At 41.7% G+C, this 27,995-nt stretch overlaps 1 protein-coding gene across 2 annotated transcripts; it reads right to left on the bottom strand.

The window, feature by feature from the left end:
* Positions 1 to 99: 99 nt before the first annotated feature.
* Positions 100 to 27,995, bottom strand: znf710b (zinc finger protein 710b). 2 transcript variants are annotated; one of them, XM_087830477.1, is made up of 5 exons: positions 27,878 to 27,995; positions 6,562 to 8,133; positions 3,758 to 3,949; positions 3,252 to 3,423; positions 100 to 1,903 (listed from the first exon to the last, which is right to left on the bottom strand). In XM_087830477.1, exons 2-5 carry the CDS (start codon positions 8,089 to 8,091, stop codon positions 1,722 to 1,724), a joined length of 2,076 nt encoding a protein of 691 aa, XP_087686603.1. In that variant the 5' UTR covers positions 8,092 to 8,133; positions 27,878 to 27,995; the 3' UTR covers positions 100 to 1,721. The 2 variants fall into 2 exon arrangements, with proteins under 2 accessions (XP_087686603.1, XP_006779911.1); XM_006779848.2 differs by lacking the exon at positions 27,878 to 27,995 and adding an exon at positions 9,537 to 9,593.

Raw genomic sequence — 27,995 nt, 5'->3', positions numbered from 1 at the left:
GAGATATAATGATAAAACAATGTCAAATTTGTTGAGGTCGTACACGAAAAGTGGGTGTATCACTAGATAGTGATGGATTAAAACACCAGTCTTCATCACTTAAACTAGAGAACCTTTATTAAATAATTCATGGTCAATTTCCATGAGGTCTCAGTTTAATATTTCTCATCTCAAAAAAAGAACTAGTAGACCATTCCTCTGGCTTAGTGTGCATATCAAGGCTGACCTGCATGGCAGGACAGGGGGAGTTATCCATCTTCCCCTAAACAGAATTTCTGAGTGGCAGGACCTGTGTCAGTCCACTTTTAATTCAATCATTTCAAAATCTAAGCAAGCACGACTTCCAAATAATTTATTTTCATCTTTTAAATGCACAGGTTCGGTTTGTGTCATCTCTTGTTTTTCATGCTACTTTCCCCATGATGGGGAAAATATTTCTGAATAAATTGAATTAAAAGTAAAGTGGACCCAGCCCTGGATTTAAGAGTGCTGAAACTACAAATAAAAACCCAAACTGCTGATTCTCTGCTCAAACTGCTCATTCTGCAACTCGTATTTGAACTGACAACCATGAAATATCCATTTTAGGTAAACAGCAGTTTAGAAAAAACAAAACAAAACAAAACAAGATTGAAAAAGCATAACTATGTTTAATAATATTGCCTTTATAAGGGGTCGGAAGATTTTATCTTCCATCCCCAGCTCTTCTTCCTTGAGGCAAATGAATTCACTCTTTCTGAAGACCGCCTTCACAGAAAAAATGACAGGTTTCGATGAAAAAGTGCTTTTTGTTCTGTTCACTCAGTAATTCAAAACCTAGAGCAGTATATTCACTACACGGGATAGATTATTAATGCAAAGCTAAACCATGTGAAACAAAAAAGATGGGTAAACACACTGCATGTTGCAGAATCATTTGTACAGTGAGAGGGCTTTACATGCCGGCAGTTTTGTTTTCTGGTTGTAGCCGACATGAGACAGTAGCAACTTTGGTAGTCGGTGCCCTACTAAGATTTTTTTTTAAAAAAAGAAAAAAAAAGGCTACAATGTCATGTGCAAAAAGTACAAATGCACTTAAAGATAGACCTGTCTGAACTTTCAAATGAGGAATAGGCAGGAACGGGCAACTACAATTAGGAGTTGTTAACTAAGAGCATTCAAACCTATGAATATGTTGTGACTATGTATCAAAACTTCGATATACAGTGAGTAAATAGCTGACACTGTGGAAGCTTAGTTGCAAAATGTCTCTATCTGGCACTTTCAGTCAAAAATATGAGGGTATACATTGGTTGTGAATGACAAAAATGGCAAACAAATTTCTATCACATTAAATGTAACCAATGGCTCTGCAACTGCAACTTTTTTCTTTTTTTTTCCTCTTCAAATAACTGATACATACACACAACATACAGATGTCACTGTCCACCAGTGAGAGTCTGAGCCGGTAAGCGTAGTTATCCCAAAAGAAGAGCTTCACACCGTGTCAACTGTTTTAGTGTCTCGGTTATAAGCAACAGAGTTGAAACGTCTCCTTTGAAGCACTCCTCCTCCTCCCTGGCCTCCCATCATAGTCCCCCAAGTCTGGCGCTTCTGGAAGGAGGCCAAAACTAAATGAAAACCCTTTTCCCAGAGTCTCCCAAAGTCTCAACAACAATTCTGTAATTTCCTTCTGCCTTCAGAAACAAAAAAAGGAAGAAAGTTTTCTGGTCCATCACCACTCAAGGTGTAGTGTAGCTGCTTGTATCCTTTCCAAAATTGTAATACTCCTCCATGTCCTCCATGTTTGCCGTAGTGAGTTTAGTGAGGTTTTGGGAGCCACCATTGTCCATACTGTCCGGTGCTGTAAAGGTGAAGTTCTGTCCTTCATATTCCCCCTGGCTGTCCATTTCTGGAAGAACTTCTGGAAAATACAAAAAGGCATTGACTGACATTGGCAACATAAGGAAAGATCATTAAGTACATGGCATGACGCTCATCCAGCCAACTCCCATCTATTTGAAAAGTGAGGTTTTTAGCACCTCTGAGCTAATCCTGGACAATGTAATGATCTCAGCCTTGCAAACGTATTGCATTAGTGAATTAATCTTATGTCTTAGACTCAAAACAAGTAGAAACAAGCAGAAATGAGTCAAATAATACATGTCTACAGCAAAAAGAAGAAAAACAAAATAGCATAGTGTGAGTTTGAGCACTGGATTGGTATGGTGACACCAGTAATGCAGGAATTGTACCCGACTGTTATGGTGAACAGAGAGTTGGGCCAAAAGTTAACTGTTTAGGCTGAACCGATCGGTCTATGTTCTAACCCTCTCCTATGGTCATGATCTGGCTGATGACCAAATAAAGTTGCAAATACATGCGGCTAAAACGAGCTTCCCTAACCTTAGAGACAGACTGTGGAGGAAGTATTAAATAAGCCACTGGAGGTTGCTTGGTCTCACCCAACTGGGAAGAAATCTCAGGGTAGACCCAGAACTCAGTGGAGAAATGATAAACCTCATTTGGCTTGGGAATGACTCAGGACATGCCAAGAGGAACTGGAAAGTGTTGCTAGGGAGGACATTTAAAATGCCTGCTGCCACCATGAGCTGACTTTGTATAAATGGAAGATTAATAGGTGGTTGGACAGATGGATATAATGCATAAAGCTCACTTACAGCTCCATATTTCTACTTCTTCTTTGCATTCATAGTTTAAAATAATCCTCATTTATCTTATACTGGGCTTTGGTGTCCCCCGCATTTGAAAAAAACTGTTTCAGATCTTCTTGCTTTTAGGCAACTTTCCTCTGACTTGTGGCCTGATGCAAACAGAAGGTCTGAACAGGAGGTGTGTGTGACTTAAGTGTTCACAGCCACAGCTGTGTGCCTGAGATGACCATTTTAGGGATATCTGCTCTCACTGACACAGATTCAAGAGTAGGAAAAAGACTGGAACAGCACTGGGAGCTGTGTGAAGCCTGAGCTTTGGCTCATATGGGATTACTTGTACATGCACTGATGTCATTAACTGAACCTTCTGCAAACATCCACTTTTGAAACAGTATAAAACACCTGGCTGATGTGCTTATCTGTAAATAATTATCCAATATTAGCGCAAAAATAACTGTAAAAAAGGCGCAACATTTTTGTTGTTCTATGACATGTGAAAGTTTGGCCATTTTTAATATAAGGATCCATCCCTTTCACAGTAAATGCATATGACAGAAAGTAAGGTTGATATTAATGTTAAAAAAAAGTGAGCCTAACCTTGTCCTTCTGGTGAGACATCCATGCCGTGTTTGACCTTCATGTGCCTGCTGAGGTTTCCTTTCAGGTTGAACTTACTGGTGCAGTAAGGACACTTGAAGGGCTTACTGCCAGCATGGAGATGCATGTGACCCAGAAGGTTATACATTCGGTTGAAAGACTTGCCACAAACCTGGAAAAAAAGTATACAAAAAAAAAATAATAATTTAGGTGCACTGATATAAACAGAGAAAAAACTTATACCAGATGTGATAAAAGCATCCTGCCTGGCGATAGTGGCCTCTCGTGTCTGGGATTTTCTTCTCATTTAATTTTAGAAAACTTACTGATATCAGGTTATAAGACGCTTATGAGATGCTTTCTAGGAGCACTTTCTTCTCCCTCATAATCCTATTACGTTAAATTAAATCGATAGAAACTAAAAATGCATCATCACAACTAATTTCACGCCAGTTAATTAAACAGCCCTGCACACTCTGCTATCAGTCGGGAGTTAAAATACGCACCTTGCATTTGAATGGCTTCACAGGCAGGTGGACGATCATGTGGGTCTTGAGGGTCTGTTTCTGGATGAAGCTCTTGAAGCAAACGTGACACTGGAAGGGCCTGACGCTGTTGTGGATGAGCATATGCCTCTTCAGGTTGGCAGACAGGGTGAACTCTCGGGAACACACGTCACACTTGTGGCCTTTCATCCCCTGCAGAGTGCAAAGAGAAGACAAAGGTCCATCAGTCAAATACAGCAATAGCTGTTCTGTTTGCTTCCAAGAGTGTGAGACGTTGGCAGATGTACTGATTAATCTGAACGTGTGGGGTCTAAAAGCTCACTGCTTTTCCAAGTCATAACACACCCAAACCTGAGCACGCAGACACATGTCTTTAGATTCAGTGTGAGTTTCACATTCCAGGCTATCTTTAAATCTGCATTGTGACAAAATGTTCTTACATTTTTTACCAAAGGAAAGAAAAATTACTGAGCAGTCAGCATATTTTTTAACACTTTTAATATCAGCTAAAGAAAAAAAAAAAGGTTAATGTGGCTGAGAGAGAACCTATTATGCTCCTATGCTATTCCAGCCTAATAATGTTATTCTTGGACTATAATAAAATAGCTTTGTATGTGTCGTAATACAAAACTATTTAAATTTATCTCACGCTGGACTTTGGTGCTGATAGCCAGCGTCTGAAACAAGCCACTTCTTCCGATTTGCTGGCCCTTGTAAACAGAAGGGTCACAGAGCAGGTGGGCGGGGCTTTGGTGCTCACAGACAGAGGTGTGTGCTTAAGATGACCTAAGTAAAGATATCGGCTCTCGCTGATACAGATCCAAGAGTATCTGTCTGAAACAACATTTAACCTGAGTTTTGGCTCACAAGGATTACCTGTGCATACGCTGACCTCATGCAAACATCCACTAATGTAAAAAATATATAAGAGCTGGATTAATATGCTCAACTGTAACTAAATTATACAACTTTACCTACAAAAACAACAGCAAGAGTCTAACATTCATGTAAAACAGGGTGGCCAAAGAGTCACCATCCTGCATACAGTGTCAGGGCAATATTTTAATCCTGCCTGCAAGTTATTGCTCATTCCTCCAACCATATCAAAATCTATGGCAGCCATTTTAGGTGTACCAAAGGAGATCACTAGAATACAGGAAAAAGGCCCTTTGTATGATCTTTATTCAGCTGCTGTAACGTTCTCAAACACATGCAGTGGGTCACAGGAGCAGACAACTGTCATCTAAGGCCTTGAGGCCTGTCTCAATGATTGTGCTGCTGCCTCCTGCACTCCACTCTGCAGTCAGTGTCAGTAGACAAACACCTGCGACTGAATGAGCGGATTCAAGGCTCTTGCGAGGAACAAATATGTATTACGGGACACTAGTGGGTCGAGAGACAGTGTTTGTATAAGCAGACAAATCTGGCAGACTGTCCGTCCGCCCACTGTCTGCACGGCAAATGGGTTGAGCTGCCGTTATCCACCAGGGGGAGCAGTGAACAGCTCAACAACCAGCTCAAACAAGCCACAAAAGAGAATATTCTCTCTCCACTGAGAACATTCACTGCTCTCATCACTTTCAGTTTGATGATGAACGTGGCTTTGGATTTTTGTTCCCCCAGTAGAAAGCACATTTGAGCCCGTCCCTAGCAACACAGCATTTTCATTTGTCACCGTGTGGGATTTCTATCTGTCAGCTATCTTCTATCCCTTCACCCACTAGGCATGGCTAAAAGTTGGGGCGGGAAAAAAAAGTCTCGTTCAAAAGGAACTGATTTTAGAATAACCAAGAATGATCACAAATACAGGCAAAAGGTAATCCGACGCATCCTCATCTCTCTCTTCCCCACCTGTGCGAAAGTGTGGAAAACAGCAACGGTTGAAAAAGCGTGACAAGGAGATTGAAGGTCTTTCCAAAAATGCAACATTTGCATAATTCTACTATGCTTCTAATTTCCTTTGATTTTTCACCATTTTGATTAAGTACTGTGTTTCTAACTGCTGATGAAGCCTTTGCAAAGATTTCTCAGCATTTGCACAGGGAAAATGGCATCAACAAAAACATATTTTACATGAGAATTGATACTATTTGTTTAACAACTCAGACTTGGTTTTGTTGCCATTAAAAAAAAAAATATTCAAGGCTAGAAACTCAATTTTCTTCTTGTTTCTATGACCCACATGGAGTTTATTCTATTCACTGGGCAATTAACCACTTAAAGTGACTCAATATAAAAAAGAAAAATACATTTCCTCATCGTGACTTGTTGGCACTACATTATTAAAAATTTCAAATGAATGAAAAAAAAAAAGCCACACAGAAAAGTCTAACATTACCAAGTTGATGGAATAGTTTCTTTTTTCCCATCCATCCATCTTATTTCTTGCACTTATCCAATTCGTGGTTGCAGGTGGGGGCTCAAGCCTCTACCAGCTGTTATTTTTTATAAGCATACTAAATCCAGGTGCTAAATTCCTTATATTAGACAGATACGTTGATTCTATTTTGACCTTAAAAATCATACGTTTTTGTAACAAGATGAATCTGACAAAGACAACAAAGGATGCCAGATAGGTGGATCCTCATATCTGTTAACTACACCCAAGGCTTAAGGTGAATTATATATGAACTGCAGATGCAAATTATCTTTTTTTTGTTCGTTTGTTTTGACTCTCTATTTAAAAAAAAAGAATCAAAGCATTCAATATTTTTGTACAAGCCAAAAGAAAAAAAAACCTCTCTGCTGAATACTGATCTACAGGTAACATTTACAGCACATGTGCAACTTGAGCAGTCCGATACCTTATGGGTGAGCGAGTGCTGACGTAGGTGGTGGAGTTGCACAAACTCCAGGCCGCACTGGGAGCAGGTGTAAGGCCTCGGGCTCTGGTGCTTCAGGAGGTGGTTCTGGAGCTGGCTACGGTAGGCGAAAGACTTATTACACTCGGTGCACTGGAAGGTGTGGGGGCCCTGGTGGCTGGTCTGGTGGCGTTTGAGGTGAGCATAGGTGGGGAACTCCATGCCACATTGCGAGCACACGTGGCAGCGGCCTCGTTCGTGCTTCACCTCGTGCGCTCGCAGTTCGCTGGGATAGGCGAAGCCACGGCGGCAGAAGCGGCAGCTGTAGGGCTTTACGTCGGTGTGTTGCAGCATGTGTCGCTTCAGGTGACTGGTCTGGGTGAAGCCCTTCTTGCAGACTGTGCACTTGTGAGGCCGCGTACCTTGGTGGGTTAGCAGATGGGTTTGGAGGTGACTGGGCTGCTTGAAAAGCTTTCCGCAATGTGGACAGGCATGCGGTTTGATGCCGTTGTGGCCCAGGATGTGTGTGACCAGGTTATACTTAGAGGTGTAGGATTTATCACACATGCGACACTTCCAGCGTTTCAAACCGTCTCCCACGTCTACGCAGTAGGATTCATCAATCTGGATGTTGATATCTAGCCGGTCTACTCTACGGCCACCGTGTCTACGTGGAGGCTGGGGGTGTGGAGGCTGGGGGTGCTGCCCTGCCGCACTCCCGTCTGTCCACATCATACTCTGGCTGCCGTCTTCATACTCGCCCCCCATTCCCATCTCTGTAGAATCGTAGCTTCCCACTTCACTGGTCTGGAAGTAGCTGCTGATAGCTTCCTCCTGCTGTGTGGGTTTCATCATTGTGTTCCCCTGGTGTTCTACCTCTTCTTCATCCTCTCTACCACCTCGACCGTGGCCCCCCATCGGGCGCTGGCCCTGCAGTCCTCTGTGGCCCTGCTCCGGTCCCCTGTGGGCCACCTGGGGGGGAGGAGGGTGGACATGTGTGTTGGCTTGCTGCTGGTTTGTAGCTTCCCGCTCACATTCTGCACAGTTCTTGTTGGTGCCTCTCAGGGTGGCCGGATCTACTTGAACCAGACCACCTCTGGGAGCCATATTGTTCAGCATGTGGACACAGGAGGACATTGCAGAGTTCATCCCTTCCCCTTTCACGTGGGAAGAGGACATGTCACCTGCTTGAAGGCCATGACGATCGGGGACCACCATTTTCCCATCTGGATGTTGAGGCGGCCCCTGCTGCCACCGCCGCTGGCTGCAGCTTGGTTGCATCTGACCGTCTTCTCCCAAGTTTTCTCCAAGATAATCTCCGTTGGCGCCGATAAGTTGGTCTGCGTACTCGTAGTCAACTCCGTCTACTGGGGGTGCAGGGGACTCTTTTGGTTCACCAGTGTAGAAGCCGTTTGGTGCAATGGTAGCTCCGAATACTTCATTCTGGGAGATGAGACCTAGCACGGCGGCCTGGGCCAAGGACAGCACAACTACTGGATCTGTCTGTGTGCCTATGTCCACCAGCCTGGCCATTACCTTGGGCTCACATCTACCCAGGCGCCGGCTCGCCTCCTCCTGGAACAGGAAAGAGACAAACCGTTTGTAAAGAGATCAGCATTTTAATGTTTTTTATTGGCAAGTGTTATAGAGGGGAACAAATCAAGCTCAGTGTAAATTTTTATAAAGGCAGGAAGTTATGTTTTCAATGTGAACTACTGTGCACCATCCTCCACTCCATTAAAAATGAGCTACTGAAGAAGAAAAGGTGGTGAGACTCATCTGATCAGATTCTTTGAGCTAGTTGCTGACAGAGAGGGGAAAAGGTAAGGGAACAATTTTGATTTTCAGGAGCTGTTTATTACATCACTAGAAAGGATGCGCAAAAGCAGACAACATTTCCTCCCACTGAGGCAAATCTATCCCCAAATCACTCTTCCTAGTACAAGTAGTCAACCTGAATGAACAGTGTCCAAAAACAAACCTTCAGATCTGGAGAGACAGGAACTATGAAAGACAGCATCCTAATCCAACGTGCTAACCATGCATGATGTGTGTGTGCGTGTGTGTGTGTGTGTGTGTGTGTGTGTGAGTGAGTGGTGGTGGATTAGATGGCCTACTGATCTCCACACAAACACACATTCAAAGTGCAAGAAAAAAACAGAAAAGAATGAAAACTGAGCAAGATTAAGAAATGAAAAAAGAATGGAAAAGCACGAGATAAGACAAAAACACTGGAGAGCAGAGTGAGAACAGAAGCAGAGACAGAGATGGAGGGAGGGAGAGAAGCAGGAAAAAGAGTGAGCGAGTGAGAGCTTAGAGCATGCAAGAGTCTAGTGAAAGGGAGGAGGGAGAGGGAAAAAAAGAAAAAAAGGAGAAAATGTAAGGTAAAGAGAGAGTGAAGGAGAGATAAGGAGAAGGGGGGTGGGCAGGAGGGAAGGAGGAAGGCTGAGAGAGAGACACACACATAAGAGAGGGAGGGGGAGGAGGAGAAGGCTGAGTGAAAGAGTGAGAGGGTGAGTGTGAGGCAGCAGGCAAAAGAGAGCAAGAGGAAGAAAGAAAAAGAAAGACATGTAGAGACAGAGGGAAAGGGAGGGAGGGAGAGGCAGTGAGCAACCAGGAGACAGAAGGAGAAAGGAAAATGCCAAAATGAAAGCCAGACACTCAATGAAAGATAAAAACAAAAAGTGAAGAAGACAAAAAGATGACACCGAAGAAGAGTTTGGGAAAAAGATTTTTTTTAAAAAAAGCTCAAACAGAGATTGCGATAAGTTAATGCAAGTGGAAGCTCTTCATTTAGAATAAAAAAGACTCCACAGAAAGGAACTTTACAAACAAAAGAAAACCAGATACAATCAAAGCATCTCTGATGGCAGTTTTCTATCTGTATTATTTCAGCTTTGCCGGGATCAAACCCACGTTGCCCACCACCTCAGCAAACTACCACTTAACATGCTACGAGCGAGAGCCAGTGAACTCACCACGCTCCTCCTGCTGTGAGGTTTCAGGTGCTTCAAGGACCTCATTCTTCAGTGCGAGTGTTGAGTGAGAATAGACTACGTTTGCCTCCTATTTATACGTGAGGGATGTGAGGAGGCGGGGCTAACGCTACCCTCCGCCTCCTTCTCTTTAGTCTTCAGCACAGTTTCGGTAGCGAGTCTGGTCGCACCAGCGCAAACACAGAGCAGACACTAAACAAACCAAATATTCTTGCAGCCAAATGAGCACGTGTGGCCAGTAGGTTTAAAAACACACGCATACACAGGCGCAGCACTGATGCACAAGGTTCCTTGACAGTCCAGTAATCAATAGGTTAAGTCATCTCAAAGTCACAAGACGCACACACCAACAACAAAAACAAAATCAGCATCATATCCGTCTGAAATTATGGCTCCGCCAAAGCAACTCGCCCTCCTTTCTTCTTTCTTTGTGTGTCATTCTTCATCTTTGTTTCTGCACATCCCTGTCTGTCTCTCTTCCTGTATCTGCTGCTGAGTTCTTCTCTGTTTCATCCATGCATCCCTGCGCCTTCCCCTCTGTATCTTTTCACTCTCTCATTGATCAAGTGAGGTTTACGAGTACGGGAAAGTGTTGGAAGATTGTTTCGTGCACAGTCTCGGATGCGAGCGTGTTACATGAGAGAGGAGAAAGAAGAGAGACGGTGAGAGAAAGAAAGAGATGGAAGGTGACTGACAAGGAGATGAGCAAATGGATGGGGCGGGGGGGGGGGCAGGAGGAGAGACTGAAAGGAAAGAATACTCAAGGAAAAGAGAGGGGAGGGGGGAGACAGAAAGAGAGAGAGAAAAAGAAAGGAGACGGGGGGATGGGAGCAGAATGCGGTAAAAGAAAAAGAAGCAATGAAAAGTAAAAGAATAGCACGGAGATATTATTCTACTTGAAATGATGCATCAAACAGTCCCATGGATCACACACACATGCACACACACACACACACAAAATGAGCTGCTGATTGACGCCTGAGGAAACGTCAAAGTTCAAGTGTGAAGAACTTTCATCTCTTTTCACGTCATCTGATGACCACCGCACCTCCAGTGAAATGGGATGCGTGGAGAGATCAGATAGATATTGAGCGGCGAGACGGTGGCCTCACGGTCCACAGTGGTCATGCATATCCTGCCAATGATGAAAGCGAGACAACGCGAAAGCTGCAAATTATGAAGCGAAATGAGAAAAAGGGCGACAGACATATAAAAACCTACATTCAGCATTGTGTCTTGTATGCACTTTGCAGGAAATACTTTGTGCTGGTGTATTAGTCCACGAAGACTGAGGACTCAAAAAACTATTAGTGTTATTATCAACCAATCTGTTATTTTACCGATTCACGTGAAGGGCTAAAATAGTGGGCCTAAGGTACCAACCTCACTGTTTTTGTCAATCAAACTCTGATCACAGACACAAACGGGTCTGTCAATCACGTAATCATTTTTCCAAGAATTTATTTAAATTTTAAAATATGCAAAAATCTCACGAGTGAGTCAGTGGATGCTGCCAAAAATAAATCAACAGATGACTGTAATTGTAGACACTGGAAGACATTATTAATGAGTGTTTGAGCCAAAGCAGTGTTTGCTCTAAAACATACTGTGGGTACACAACATTCATTTCCATAAAAAGTGACAATCTTTCCTTCAATCAGATCAATCGCACATCACCCCCCTGTCGCAGAACACGTCTACAGAGACGATCTGAGTTCACTGGGGTGATCGTGGCTCAAGAGTTGGCAGGTCGTCTTGTAATCGGAAGGTTGCCAGTTCGAGCCCCGGCTTGGACAGTGTCGATCGTTGTGTCCTTGGGCAAAACACTTCACCCGTTGCCTACTGGTGGTGGTCAGAGGGTCCGGTGGCGCCAGTGTCCGGCAGCCTCGCCTCTGTCAGTGCGCCCCAGGGTGGCTGTGGCTACAATGTAGTTTGCCGTGAATGTGTGTGTGAATGGGTGGATGACTGAAAGTGTAAAGCGCTTTGGGGTCCTTAGGGACTAGTAAAGCGCTATACAAATACAGGCCATTTACCATTTACCACTCCAAGTACAGCGACTGTGTTTTTTATGAAAACCTAAAGTGTTACCCTTTTTCATGCCTGTAGTTTAGCTTTGATATAAATTCTGATGCCTGACCAATACTAGATTTTTTGGTTCAGATAATTATTGAACTATCCACCAATACTATTTACAGCACAGATCCATCCTGCCCTGCATCAACAGTTCAGGCGAGGTGACGCGAAGGTGTGGGGGATATTTTTTGATACACTTTGGGCCCTTTATTACCAACGATCATCATTTAAACAGTATTAAAGAGTACTGTTACCATGTCCATCCCTTTGTGACCACCACACATCTTCTGATGGCTGTTTCCAGCAGGATAACATGACGTGTCACAAAGCTCAAATCATCTTAAAATATCTCAAACTTGTTTCTTGAATATGGGAATAAGTTCACTGTACTTAAACGGTCTCCACAGTTACCAGATCTCAATCCAACAGAGCACCTTTGGGATGTGGTGGAACGGGAAATTACTGTCACGTATGTGCAGCAGACAAATCTGCAGCAATTATGTGACGCTATGATGTCAGTTTGGACCAAAACCTCTGAGGAATGTTTACAGCACCATGTTGAATTATAGCAGTTCTGACGGTAAAACCTGGTACTATCAAGCTGTACCTAATGAAGTGTCTGGCTAGTGTATATACTGTATAATAGGCCAATATCAGCTGATAATATCAGGGGACCAAAATATCAGTCAGGCTCTAATGAAGACACAAATATGCAAAGTTGGAAAAAAAAAAAAAAAACAACATATTAGGTTTGATTAATTTATTAACTGATTAGGCAATCAAGACAATATTAATCAGAAACAAGACTACATCCAAAATGTTCCTGATAAAAATCAGCATATTTTGGTTCTCTGCAAAATGTCACCTTGGACTCTAAAGGAACTGGGAACAAATCTTCCCACAGTTTTCTGTAATTTAACAAATTTAACACTTCTGTGATTACTCAAGAACATAAAAGGTCCACAAGAAATAGTTACAGACGATCCATCACTTCCCATATTTTTGTTTCCCTTATCCCTTGTTTAAGTAAACTGCAAAAGGTATATTGTGTGGATATGCTTCAAGTATGTCTTTTTCATATGCTACCATAATAAGCTGATTTCATATTATTCATTCCCTAGCTTAAGTTCAATTGATGTTTTAGAATAATCTTCAGTGAGCAGGTATTATGGTGCCTCTACTTTGAGCCTCACTGATTTTCATGCTTTTATTTACCAAATAAAACTTTCCAAAAATAGTTAACTTTCCCTTTGGTCACGCTACAGCACACTTCCTGTCAGTCATGCAAGTCAAGCACAGAGCATCATGGCATATAGTCTAGTCTTTATGTAACATTTTGCACACTTTTTCCACAGTAAGAATTAATGCAAGATCGTGTTGCTCATTTAAACTTAAACAAAACCGTCAGTTACTTTAAAATTACTTGACTTTGGCTTTACATATGCAAAGAAAAGTATTAGCGATATATATTTGTCTATGAAGAACAAACTAAATGGAGGATTTCTGAATGCAGTTTTACAAAATGCAGAGGGGTGTGACTTCTGCTTCAGCTAGAACTCCTACTCTCTTGGGCCCTGTTCACAGTTCAAGCATTTAAAAGCAAGATGGTCAGAGGCAGGGAGATATGCTTAAGGAGAAATTGTGACCTGAAATAATAAGAAACCAAACCGTGAAGCCAAATAAACTTACAAATGAAAAAGGATGCAGTACATATAAAACACAAAGGTATGTAGATTTGGAAATGCCAAAACACTTGGGGAAGAGTTACAGAGTCTGCATCTTCTAACCTCTTGTGCAAGCTGCATTCTCAAGAACGAATGAACGCTTTTTTTTCCTGTTCAGCAACAGTCGCAGTTTCCTAAAGATAAAATCAAATGGCAGCAGGAAGTGAAATCTGACCAAACGTGGCTTCTCCCATGTATCCTGCCAGGTGTCTGTCTCAACTGCATCCAGACTTGATGTGGATCTGGCTATATTCACATAAAAGACACAAAAGGTGGGACAGAGCCAAACATGGACTGGACAGATCTCTCTGCCTTTGACCTACAGAGCCTGTCAGAGAGCCACTGAAGAGCCATGGCTATATTTGCTAGCAGTGATCTCAACTCCACATTGCTGCTGCAAATCTGTGGATCCACAAGCTTTGATTTTAAGAATTTTAATGCATCTTACCTACAATGATATGATGATATGATACTTTGGCAAATGTACTTATAACAGTGCTGTCAAATTAGTTAATACTGGTAGCTACACTAACTACAGCTGTGTTCTTACTAAAGCAATGTGTATTTAAACCAATACCTTTCCTACCGTAAAAACGAATAGTGATTTTCATCTCATTAATTAAAAAAACAAAAAAAACAAAACAGAGAGAGAGAACCAAAGATCCAGTAAGAAGGAAACTGATCCGGTTGTTGACCGATTTGAGCCACGAGCTGTAAAATCATAGATTTTAAAACTTAAATTAACATGCTCATCATCTAACTCCAACAACCTAAATAACTATAGGGCCATTTCCAGCCTATCATCCATTTCCTGATTTTTGGAAAGCATAGAGGCATCACATCTTCAGACCCACCCAAGCCATTTCAATTCCATTCTAGACATATTTGGAGCAGCTTGTTAAAATCACCACTGATCTCCTCACACTAGAAACCTGCTTTCTTAATACCCTCCTCCTCTTTGACCTCAGTGCCACTTTTTACATTTCACATTCCAATATTGGCCAACAACTGCTCAATATTGGAATCAAGGAGACTTTCTGACATAAAAGGTTTTTTCAAGGCAAGACTTAAAAAATAAATAAGGCTTTTCATCAGCCTCTGTCACACACGGTATCCCTCAGATATCTTTCTGTGCAAATTATGAATTTATCTTCTTTATCTTGAAAATATTCCCCCCAATCTCACAATAAAGTTTAATTTTTATGCTGACGACAAACAGCTTTGTATTTCTGCAAAACCCAACACCTCTCTTCCCCCTTCTATCCTTGCCATGACCTACAGGCCATCACCACTGGGAAAATAATCAATCAGCTCAAACTAGACATCAATAAAGGTGAAATGATCCTAAATTGATCAAAAGTCTATTTTTTGTTGTTTCTATAGGTGGTTCTTAAGTCCACACTTTTGCAAAAAGTGTCAAAAGTCTTGGAATAATCTTGGACAATACGCTTCCTCTCAGGTTCAGCCTTTTCCCTCTCCAATAATGTCTCAGGTTCAGCCTTCTTCCACCTATGTGACATTTCGAAACTACACTTGTTTCTTTCTCAACTCAGCACACAAGTTCTAGTTTACGCCCTGGTCACCTTTCATTTGGATTATTCCCTCTATGCCATTCTCTCTGGGCTCCCCAAAGAATTGCTTAATTGGTTCCAAATGGTACGTAACTCTGCAGCAAGAATCATCAACTGCACCAAGTCCACCGATCACATTACACATAATCTCACCCAGCTTCATTGGCTCCCCATTCGCCAATGCATCCAATACAAGATTCTTCTCCTCGCTTTCAAAGTGCTTAATGACTTGACAACCCCAGTGTCTCTCAGACCTTCTTCATCCTCACACTCCTTCATATACTCAGCTCAGCCACTCTACTGACTGTTCCATGTATCAGACTTAACACCACGGGTGCCAGAAGCTAAGGTTCGCCTCGTCTTTGGAACACAGCATCGCTTCGCCTCTATCAGCTGGACCATATCAACTATAATCATGTTTGTTTGTTTTTTAATATGTTTTACATTCAGGATTTTAAATTTCTCCTAATATTACTTTTGTTGTTAATTTCATGCTGTAAGGTGACCTTGAGTGTATTGAAAAGTGCCAAAATAAAATTATTGTTACTACTACTACTACGTGTACTGTCTGAGAGGTTATGTAAACAGGATTATTGTTTGAACATTTGTTTTTAATATGCTTTCTAACACAGGTTTTATTCTGATGATTTAGCCAGGTCAGAATAATACTCCTCCTCTAAACTTTGACAAACACTACATGTCGTTCATGTACAAAAAAAGAACCGGTGCAGACTAAAATAGCTTCTACGTACTCAAATATATCCTCCTCCTATATAAACAAAAACAGATCAGTTGTCCCATACATGCAATAAAACCACAGCAAACCATCAATGGCTGAGCACATCATCTCATGAGGCCACCCTAAACCTGATTGGTGAGGAAAGCACCTGGTTAATGTAGTTTATGTTCCATTGAGGATGATGACTGGCAGTTGGGGTTGTTTTGGAGTCTAGCAAGTAAGCCACTTGTTGAATGTTACCGAAGAGAAGCAACCACTACCATGTTTGGGGTAAAAATGGTAGATTCGGGCCAGGTCATTACAGGAACTAGGCGAAGAGGAGTACGGTAAATGGCACCACAGATGGACGAGTGAAATAAGAAGATAATGTGCAAAATGTGTGTGACTGGGAAGGAGAGTATTGTGTTCAAGGTGTAGGTTTTATTCTAGAAATATAATTGTTCCCCTGCCTAATGGGTTCGTTCTTTCTGTGATAGAAAAAAAAATGTTTTTTTTATAAAGTTTGTATCATAAATGTCATGGAAGTGTGGTAAACAACAAAAGAGAAAGAACATGGAGGAAAAACAGAGGGAGAGAGGGAAATGGCAGAGGACAAAATGGGGGCGTAATAGAGGAAGCAGAGAGAGAGAGAAAGAACAGATGATTGCATGGAATGAAAGAGGGATTGAAGGGGGAGGGAGGGGAGGAGATAAAGAGAACAGGGATGGGAGGGGGAGTGAGTGAGTGAGTGAAATGGTGGAGTGAGAGAGGGGAGAGAGAGAAAATGAGAGGCACCAGTGGGGGAGGGGAGGATGTAGAGGGAGAGGAAGAGAGGCAAGAGAAAGAGAGGGAGAGACAGAAGAGCGAGACAGAGAAAAGATTGGGGAGGGGGGGGGAGCGAGAGAGAGATGGGGCAGGGAGCAACGTGAGAGCGAGAAAGAGTGAGAGAGGGAGGGGCAGTGTGCAACGTGAGAGAGGAAGAGAGAAAGAAAGAGAGGCAAAAAGGAGAGGGAGGGGTAAAGTATGATGGAAACCCAGAGCGAGAGAAGAAAAGAAAGAGCAAGAGAGAGAGAGAGACAAGGAGGGAGGGAGAATGAAAGAGAGAGAGAGGAGGAAAGAGGAACAGAAATAGGGGGAGGGGAAGAGAGCTGGAAAGAGAAAAACAGAAAAGAGGTAGAAAAAAAAACAGGGAGCGAGTGAGGGAGAACGAGCACAAAACCCATCTCACTCCGTTTTGTGGTTTCACAAACATGGCTGCAGCAAAAGAAGAAAAAGAATGGCATGTTGGTGTTCACAAGGCCACACAAACACACACAGTAACACAATATTCCGACAGCAGTTATCACCTGTGTTAATCACTGGGGGGTAAAAACAGCTCCATCCAGGTATGCCATGATGTGTTCACAGCCCTTACTAAAAAGGTCTTTACGCAGTACTGCGGAGCGGTATACGAAATGTACTCAAATCCATGATATACATTTCTCAGATACCGTTATATCAGTGAGTGGATTAAATGGAGCACTGTGAAGGGTACTGAAAGGAACCTGTATGAATTGCACATAATTCTAATCATATGTTACAAAACAAAATACAACACAACAACAATTACATCTCAAGTGACAGGCTAGACATGTAGCATGAGGGTGTGCTAACAGCTGAGAGGGGCTCTGATGCTGCTTTCAATAACATTAAAGAACAGATGAAGAAAAGAGAACAGAGATCAACCAAAATAACTTGTGACCAAGACAAGAAATGTTTTTTATGGTTAAAAAGAAGACACGTGACCTCATTTACCTGTGATCAAAACTCACCCATATCCACAGGGAACCAGGTGAGGAACAGACAACATAGGCTAATAACTGCAATTTTCCTGATAACAGAATAATCTGTGTCCAAAAATTGAGTTTGTTACAAAGCTACACTTCACAGCTCTCCTGTGGACACACTAACAAGCGTTTAGTCAACACATGAGGAAACAGAAAGTGGCTTTATGGATGGATGGGAGTGTCATATCCAACCTCAAGCCCCGTGACAGACTGGCGACCTGTCTGTGGTGTAACCTACCTTGTACCCCATGGCAGCATGTAACGTCATAAGGACTGGATCTATAGCCAAATTTTTGTCACCATGAGTGGACTGCTTATCGCTTTGATTGTATGCATAGGTGTAGTGATGCCCAAATGCACTGAAGCGACTGTCACAGTTATGAGAATGCAAAGTTTGGGCAGGAGAGTATTTAAATAAATAATACATGATTTTCAAATATTTGTGGCAGGCAATTTACTGCTAAATGCACCATATTTAATAAGAAGCATGCCTTATTTTGTGCCTGATGTAGCTGTGAAAGTTGCTGCCAGGAGTGTTAATTTATTTGGAATGGGGGTGGGGGTATCAGAACGAGAGCATAATTGACATGGATGGATTGCTCAGTGCTGTGAGAAGTGCTACAGCTGGCTCTGTTCTATAGCTTCCCCCCACCTAAAATGTAAAGCCACATATTTTACTGGTTTTCAGTAATGCAGTTTTGGGTTTTTGGATGAAGGGAAAGCAGAGCTGAACTAAACTTGAGACGAGGGCCATGACAGAAGATTCATACAAGCAGCGACTTACGTTTATTCAACAGGTGGAAAACTCAAAATCATTTTTCTATTTGAAGGAAAATGGTGCACAAGTAAATCTATAACTGATGTTCAGTCCAACAGATGGCAGAATTCAAAAGTCACATGCTATTTTTACCAACAATTAAGGGAGAGGGAAGGATTCAAAGTTAAGGAGGGAGGGGGCAACTAACCCACAGAAAGAATGGATAAGAGACAAAGAAGGTAGTATCGATGTGTGACAATATTTAGTAGATGATGGTCAGACACACAAGCTGTGTAGAGTGAGGTCTTCCTTAGCCGTTCCCATATTCTGTCTAGCAATTATAGCTAAATAATGCATGCAAACCACTGAGGTTCATGGTCTTAGAAACCGCCAACTCAAACAAGCATGTTTTTTTTAAGGTTTCATTTCTTTTTTATGACATTAAAATGTTACATTTTCTGTATTGTCCTAAAAGAAAAATAATAGTGTAAACAAAATAACATTAATAATAATAGTGTGATATACCATGAAACTGCCTGACTTAAGAAATAATACAAAGAATTATTTTTTTTTTTTAAAAATGCTGCAAATGTTTGTTTTGTTGAATAAAAAAAAAATTAAAAATTAAAAATAAAATCACCAAAAGTGTAGATCACATTAAAACCAAGGCTGTGCATCACGTCTAACCTGAGAGAATTATGAACCTCTACTTTTTGCATTACATTCTTCAGCACAAGTGTTTATCCAGGAATAATAATTGCTATGTGCCAACATTATAAACTGAAGTGATATTAAGGCAGTAAGGTACACGGAGTATGAATATCTGTTTGACCATCTTTTTGTTGTTTGTGTATTTTTGTCTGCACGGGGAAGTGTAGAAAAATAAAGCAGAACTTTTAGAACAAGAGGAATCTGAATTATCTGTTTGGATTTGGTTATGTAACCATACGTAATAATAGTCTGACATAACCATTTAAAAAACAAAACAAAAAACAAACAAACAAAAAAAATAAATAAAATTAAAAAAAAATTAAAAAAAATTGCAGCACGTAAATACTATAAAATCAACATGGCAGATATGATTAGACAGCGACCGAGGCAGCTGGTCTGGTGTGGAAAATCACGTAAATAATATAAAAAATTAAAAAAATTAAAAAAATTAAAAATAACTTAACAGAGAAGTACCGAGTTATTTTGTAGGAGAAATTTTAAAATGAGTAACATATCACAAAAAGTGTCACTGGTATCAGCATTAGTTCAAAAATAAAAAGGTTCCAAAATCTTGATTTTTCACAATAGTAACATGGGTCTCATTCCCAACATCAAATAGGAACACTTAAAAAGGGCCACTTGCCAAAACATCTAAAAGCACCAGATAAACATTATCATTTGATATGCAAACAGAACACAGACCAGAATCTTTTCCCAAACTTAACCACTTAGCTTTGGTGTTTAAACCTAACCAACCAGTGAGAGCCAACGTAAAGAAACAAAGAGCAAAATGAAAAAACTCCTAAACTCCAGCACCATCACTTGAACTTGAACTCTTGCTTTCCAATATCACCATGGGCATCAAACTAGAGGACACATTGTGTACATCTTTTAGACGCCCATGGCATCTCACAAAACTGCAGTTTTTGGCACCCTGCAAAGACAACACACTGACTATGTTGCTGGTCCTTGCTCACTGATCCTATACAAGTAAACACGTTGCAATGTACTTTATACAGAAGCCACACATTTTTTGTTTTAATGAAAGGAGTTTTATTATTATTATTATTATCATCATTATATCTAAAAATCCTACGCTGACATAATGAAGAAATCATACTATTGCTGGTTAGCAGCGGTGGTTTAAGCTGTATGTTTACGTCATTTGAGGTCATCGATTTCTCACTTCGTGCTGATGTTCATCTCCCAGCATCAATTTCAAATGAGTCGTGAGATGCAACGTGTCATCTTTTGCGACATATTTAAGAAGCCTGCAGCTCCTAAAAGGACATTTTAGACATGTTTGAAACACAGTGACAGCAGCATCGAACATTTGACCTCGCAGGTTAACGTTAGTATTAACCCACACAAACAAATATCGGCATCAACCTCAACCTCACGTTCAGTCAGCAGTCTGACAGGCACACACATGCAGCACATTAAACGAGAGCACCGCACAGAACCTGACAAATCCATTTTAAAACGGCAGGATAGAAGTAGTGAGCGCTGACGTCCTGCACCATTTGCGAGAGGTCAAACTGTACCGACCCCAAGCAAAGATCCTTTAACCCAAAAGTTTCCTGGAATAAAGAAAAACGAGATATAGGGAGAAAAACGTGGCCGTGTTTGCTTGTCTGTTTATATATTACATATGGACAGAAACAAACCGGCACATAAACCCGCATGCAAAGATCAGCATTATTGTTACATTTTATACTTCACCTTTGTCCTACAAATTCAATTAACAACAGTGAAATAATTCAGCACTTCCAGCTTACCGGTAAGTGTGAGGGAAAACACAGTCAGTTCAGCTGCTAGATAAATGCTGCTGCAGGCCTACCATTTTGTTCCAGTGTTTTGTAGCTGTAACACTTTCAAACTACATCCCTCCTTTCTCCTCCCCTCTCTCGAAATCACGCGTTCTTCATGTTTCTATGGATACACCCCTCTCTCTGCCGTTCCCCCCCTTTTTCATCACTTCCTTGTCATCTTTGTCCAACATCTCTGCTACAGATTTCCTTTAACACACAGCAGCATGGCGATCAGGATCCAGCCGTCCCACTCAGACATGAGTGAAAGTACAAAATGGAATATAAAGAAAGTAAAAATGTATGGATAACCTAAAGTCAATTCTCTTCTCTTGTTCCTCACCAGGTGAATTTCTGCTACCGATACAACAGCGCCCCCACAAAAGAGACTGAGATTGAGCGATTTGCTCAAGGACACTTCAGAAGGTCTTGCCGAAACAGAGACTTAAACAGCACATTTTGGAACTGTAATCTGATTTTTTTTTAGAATTTATTATCGTCATCATTATTATTATTATTATTATTATTACATTCATCTGTTAGAGTCATTGTCTGTCCCAGTCACTGTCTAAGATACCTGGTAACCGAGGGGACAGAAATATGTTCGTAAGTGTGAAGATATACAGCGTTGTGCAAATGTTTAGTCACAAAAAAATTATGCTATGAATAAATTGCATTTATTACCCATACAATGTCCAACAAACTGAAAACCCCCAAATCAACCACTCTTTGCCAGCAGCAGTTTTTCTACTACAGTTGGTGCACTTGCGTGGAATTTTTTAAGGTGCCTGGGAAACCGATTGTGTCCTCAGTTCTCTGGTCGCACCGTCTTCACTCTTCATGCAATCCCAGACTGACACTGTGATGTTGCGTCTGCTGCAGAGCTACTTGTTCTTCTTGTTCCTGAAGACGGATCTTTTTCGCTGTGGGGGTACGTCTGGCTTACTGCCAAGCTGCAGAATTAATTTTGGGCCCTGATAATCGCTTCCCTGACGACAGCACATGACTGATCAAAACCCAAACATCTGAGATTTGCACAACACTGCACATATCACCACATACATCCGGACACACATGAAACTAATCCATCAGACATGAAACTTTCAAACTGTTCATTACCCCGGGGAGCAGCAGAGGAGTTTAGTCTTTAGCAGGGATGCACCAATACTTTCCTCGTGTACTTTCATGCTTCAGCATAACATTTTCTTTTTTTAATATTGTGAAATATTTATTTTGGTCAACAACAACAACAGATTATTATTTTACATAAAAGTGCTCAATCAAACAGTAACCGAAAAAGGAATAGGCTGAAGCCTTGCGGCTTATAATTATCCTATCCTTTACTGCCACAGGAAAAATCAAATCAAAATTACTTCAACAAATGAACAGGTATTTGAAGGAAGAGCGATGTCGGGAGTGTAGAAATATTTTAGGGTAAGCAGTGATGGGAAAAGTGAAGCACAGTCCAAATTTTCTGCCAATTTGTCATGAGGAGTGAAACATCTTTAATGGAAGAGCTTTGATGAAACATTTTTTGAATTCATATGTCACAGAGTTCAGGAAGTTTACCAATACCAGAAGCAAGAAAGCACAAAAAACACTGAGTGAGACACCTAGAGTCTGTAAAAATAAAATCAGAATAATTTAAAGGCCATTTTTCACCTTTCCTCTTGTCTCAAACTTTATGCTTTGCTGAATCCAAACAATTTTCAGACTGCTAACATTCATCCTACCCGATACAAGGCTCTTGATGGCCCCGCCACTGTCACTCGTGGATAATACAGGGATCTCATAAATGAGCTCCAACAGTTTTGCCACTCAGCACTAAATACTTCTGGAAAAGATGCTATATCCTCTAGCACTTTTTAAGGATTTAGCCCAAAAAGTCAGCTCTGCTGCCGTTTTAGCATCAGATGTGAAGATGTGATTCCTGCTGTGGCCTTGCTTCAGAGACTTTTGCCTGAAGAAACAGATGAGGACATCAAAACAATGAAAAGAAACTTAGCTGCAACCGTCTAGAGACTCTTCACTCACACAAACACACTCTATTCAACCTCAGGCAAGTGTCTGTGTGTGTGCATGTGTACAGTAGGTGCATGTAAGAACATAAGTAACAGATGCAGGCAAATCAGACATTAACCTGCCAGTCCCCATTACATTCCACTGTGATATCCAATTGTGTCCATATGAAACAGCAGGTTTTTCTCTGGTGCACTCTCACCTAAACCAAACAGCATTTCCAATATTGAGAACACATTTGACTCCAACTGTTTTGTGACCAGGCAATATCATGTCTTATGTCTGCAGTTCTATGTTGAACTGTTGCATTATCAAGTACTCCCCTCTTTACACAGTATCAATAATGACAGGAAATTGGTGAATTATTAATTATCTTTATAGACCACAGCATCTTGCACACTTTTTGTGTGAGTCACGCACTCATTTGTAATTCCTTCTAAGAAAATTGATTAATTACCATAAACACCATAAACAAGTAGGTAGAGAAAAAAAATATGGTAACATTTATGCTCGATGTGCACCTCTGAATAATTTGTCTTCTCCACAAAAACGAAACCCAGCAGGCCTAACATTCTTCATAATCCATAAGACATTTAACTTGTCTTCTCGGATCCAGTTCTCCAGCTACATTTCCTCAGTTTGAACCACTTATCTGCACTAATGGCTGAGCAACACAAAGTGTCAATCACACCCACACTGTAAAATGGCTGTATTGTCTCCAGCTCCCTTGAGGCCAACACCATCATCCACAGAGGTGCAGCGAAGCTAAACATACATCACCAAAGGTAAAAGTACAGCATCACTGACCAGAGTGCTGTGCTAGTGTGTCATGACTACAGTCCTATCACTAAAGACGTACAGACGGAGTGAACAAAGAGAGAAAAGCGCATGAGGGAGCAGGAAACATAGACGGCGTTCACAATGCATGCACACTCACACACAGCTAAAATTACATTGAAAGGGCATGAACTAGGCCACCACTCTGCATTGCTGAAGAGCGGTGGTTAGCTAACCGAATAGAAGCTTGCAGAGACCCGAATGGTAAACGCTAACACTGAATATAGTTGCAGATTGTGCACAGCATCAGCCTGGATGATTATGGGTCTGCTCATGTCTGGCTAATAATCAGGATGCAATCAGAATGAAAGCGGAGAGAGAGAGAAAAAGAGGAGGAAAGACTTACTAGTGCAAAACGGATTCAACCATAAAATAATTAACGGATTGTATAATAGCATGTTATCCTAGACTACAGCAAAATAACTTCAGCACTGCTAATCTTTTTCATGCAGGGAATTTGGCATGATTGGGGGTATACTGGCAGGCCCAAACGGACTCACCAGACAACTCTTAGCAACTTCACAGCAAAGGCTGGCAAGGACAGCATTTAGCCAGACCAGCAGCGAGACCAAAACTGACAGGCATGACTCGCACCTAATAAGCATTACATACTGGAGCTGTCTATTAAAAACTCCTTCAGAGGGCACTCCATAAAACAGGCGTTTGCTTGATAAAAAATATTCTGCATTAAAATTGCCCGTGTCTTTTGTTGTTTTTCCAAGTTTTAACACATTTATCAGCTAAAGACAGTTACTGTTCCTCTAATAAGACCAAAGCCTCAATCGGGCTACTGGCTCTGCACATCGGCACAGTGATGTTAAACAGGCATACTAGTAGAAAACACTCAACTTCTCCATTTATTTTTAGCACAGTAGCATTTTGCAGGAATCTGTTTATAAACTAAGGCAGTGAAGGGCATTAAAAATTTGACCTGGGTATAGTCGTATATGAGAAGTTAGTGGATTACCACAGTAACATCCATCCTGAGGGAAACAGAAATATTTGTACCATATTATCTTAGCAATGCATCCAGTATTTCTCAAGATGAATCTAGGGAACAACCAACAGGAAAAGTTTTTTGATTACCATATGCAGTAGGATTAAACTTTAAGAGATTCTGGATGTGTTAAAAAAAACAATCACGGCATTCCATGCAATTATTCAAGAGATATTTCAGGCTGAACTAACAAACTGATGCTGCAATCCCTCGAGCCATGCCACTTGCACGAGGAAATAATTATTCTGGCACAGACAAGTCGAGGGTTAAATCCATACCCCTTTCTCTGTCTGCTGTGTAGCAAAGTTTCTGGTGAAAATAACAGTTGACAGCACTGGTTTTTGGTCCGTTCACAATCATGAGAAAAACAGACAGATTAGGTACCACAACTGTCGTGCATTAAAGTGTAATATTTAAACACAAGCGTGCCAAAACTTCAACCAGTCTGGTAATGCAAAGTTATGAATTATGTTATGAGTTATGCCCTAAAAGATGAATTGTCAGCTTGCTTTGGTAATGCAGTTACCCTACATCTGGTTTTATTTTTAACAATTCCAAAATTAAAAAGCTTTCTTCCAGAAGATCTGGGCATTGTAGTGGTGAAACAGGCCTAAACACTGCACTCATGCAGGACATACAAACAAGCAGGCAATGCACATTGGAGGTCGTTCAGCTGTTACCAACAGGCCCCACACATTAGGCCTTTGTGCTTTGAGAAACATTTTTTTTTAACCCTGCCTGCAGCACAGCGAAGCGCTGCAATGTGCTGACACCATCATCAGCTATTCTAAACCTTTTACCACAGCTGTATTCCCAAAGCGTGATAAAGAGCGGAAGGAGAAAATAGAAAAAGCCTATTTTTCATTTATCTTAATTTGCCAGAGAAGCATCTAATTTTCTGATAAAATGACTGGATTTGTCTTTTTTCTGGATTATGGGGAATAAGACTGCTGTTTGCACCGGCTGGACTAGATTCAACCATTACCCTGCTGATGATGATCCATAAACGAACGGCTTATGATCCCCTGAGTAACACACAGATTGTGAAAACCAGCAGCGGCAGTGCAGTGCAGTGCAGTAACACATTATCGATCCAAACTTGGGGAAATTCATCACTGCGTAATCCAAACTGAATGAGATCACAGCAGTAACAATGCTCGTCAATGTGTTCTAATTACTGCATTATGATAGGAGCACACGGTACTAATTGGTTTGACCACACCTCTAAAGTTTTGACTCCATCATGCATACTGACATCATTTTGACAAAATCTGACCACTTACATCCAGATGGACAAAGAAACACCTGGCCAAACACACACACACACACACACACACACACACACACACACACTGAAAACAATACGAGCTACAATTTTGTGACTGGTGAAATCAGTACACTAAAACTTGACCTAAGTTCTACGGGTAAAAGTTGATTGCTTGCTTGTGCTTTTTGTTGATGTTGACATTTTGGGGGTATGCATATTATAAGTTTAAGATATGGGATTAAAATAGGAAAAACAAACAAAACAATTGTGTGCTGCCAGCTCAGAGATAATAGATAATAACTTTGCAAGCAAAATTATTTGGCTGAAAAGCCTTACTGCACAAAAAGATGGGTGTTGTTATGATCAAACTGGGGAAGTCAAAGAGCCTCAAAACTGCATTCAGGGAGGCAGAGCACAGAAATCGATGTGGCCATGACTGGCCATCCACTATAGCAGCTTGACAGTTCAGGAAAAAGTACAACAGGAGCCAACAGATAAACTCTTTGAAAGACAACAATGGAAGTGGACTCCTCGACCTGAAAACACTGAACATACATCACTTACACGCTCGCGCAGAAACAACAGAAAGACAAAACTGACTGAAGATGCTCAGCCGAAATGGCTACAGTAACAGTACAGAAGGCTGAGGTGAACGGCGGCGGCTGACGCCCTGTTCTCCCGTGGGCACTGGGATGATTGAGTCATGTAAGTCAAAGCATGATTTCAAGACACTCATTCATCACTTTGAAAGAGGCTAATGGCAAGTTCTGCAGCATGAATTAGGATCTGCACAGCAGTGATACCTTAGTGGACGCTGCTGAGTCATTTAAATATTTCCCTCTAAATGACCATCAATTAGATGACCCTTAGACCGCAAGGGGAGGATATGTTTTTAATTACTGCCAGCCACTGAAGTGCAGTGACTCAGAGAACATCTATAGGCCCTGAGCTGCCAACTGGTATGCACAGTATGCAGCTGCCTTGCTGCATGCAGTGCACCCTCCTCATTACATGATTAGACACTGCATGGCAGGTATGCAAGGGGTCAGCAGTACGATTATTGGCTTTGGCTTTGCATTTCATTACAGAAAATGGCACAGAGTGCCACAAATGAGACAGCCCTACAGTACCTTCACATCCCTTGACAAGCCAGTGTTAGATGCACTGACCTCATTAGTGCAGTGGAGGATACCTGTGTGGCCTATCAATGATCTCTGACAGCCCTTGGAGGAGTCAGCCAACTGGTGGTAGCTTGTCTTTCCCATAGCAGCGGCAAGCCGCTTTGGCTACAGGTTACTGCAGTGCATCTTCCCGGTGCTTTGCGGTGTCGAAATATCCCCCTTTGCGCAGGGTTGTGACCAAAATGTGGCCTCGACTGTGCGTTACATACACCAGAGCTGAAAGTGGCCAGCCTTATCTTAACGCTGGCACTGCCGACACTTCAGCCTACTGAAAATAAACCATCATCCCCAGGTCCAAAAAAGAACTTCCACCGCATCTTTAAAAAGAAAGACCCGACAACTTAACGGCAAAAACTTTGTTGAAGACAGGCCCGCAAGACGTCTTTGGCACGAACGGGGTGGGTTATGTGCATGTGCATGGTCTAGATTAGTGATGGCTAATGTGGCCTGGTGTCGCCCCTACTCCTTTATGCGCCTCTTTCCCCATTCTCTCCATCCCCCTCTCTCGACGCCATCTGTTTGTGGCATGAGAGAATGTGGAAGTAAAAAAAGAAAAGACGACATTTTGGCTGTAGTTGTTGACCTACATCGCGCGGTTGTTTTCGGCACGGCGTGAAAAGCCGCACCGAAAGACAGTCGCCTAAAGCGCACAGACGGTGAAATCGCCGCACATAACGCGCATACATTTTCGAGCCTGGTCAGGAGGAATTTAATAAGTTACGGTTGAAATACTCCTCCTCCGCCTCGCCGGGCCGGACAAGTCAACGCTCCAGCGCCACATATACATTTCTGTTCCCTCCGTAATTTCCAAAGGAAGATAAAAGCGCAACTCACCTGATTCCAAAATCGGTTTATGGTGGCGACGTGGCTGTGGTTAATTTTAATATGGGAAAAACAGTTACAACGGTGGGTCCCCGTTGTGTGTAGCAGGAAGGAGGGAAGGGAAGGGAAG

Source organism: Neolamprologus brichardi, chromosome 1, assembly GCF_056152115.1.
Source record: "Neolamprologus brichardi isolate AB-2024 chromosome 1, ASM5615211v1, whole genome shotgun sequence".
NCBI classification, from domain to species: domain Eukaryota; kingdom Metazoa; phylum Chordata; class Actinopteri; order Cichliformes; family Cichlidae; genus Neolamprologus; species Neolamprologus brichardi.
This window is presented reverse-complemented; position numbering and strand designations above follow the sequence as displayed.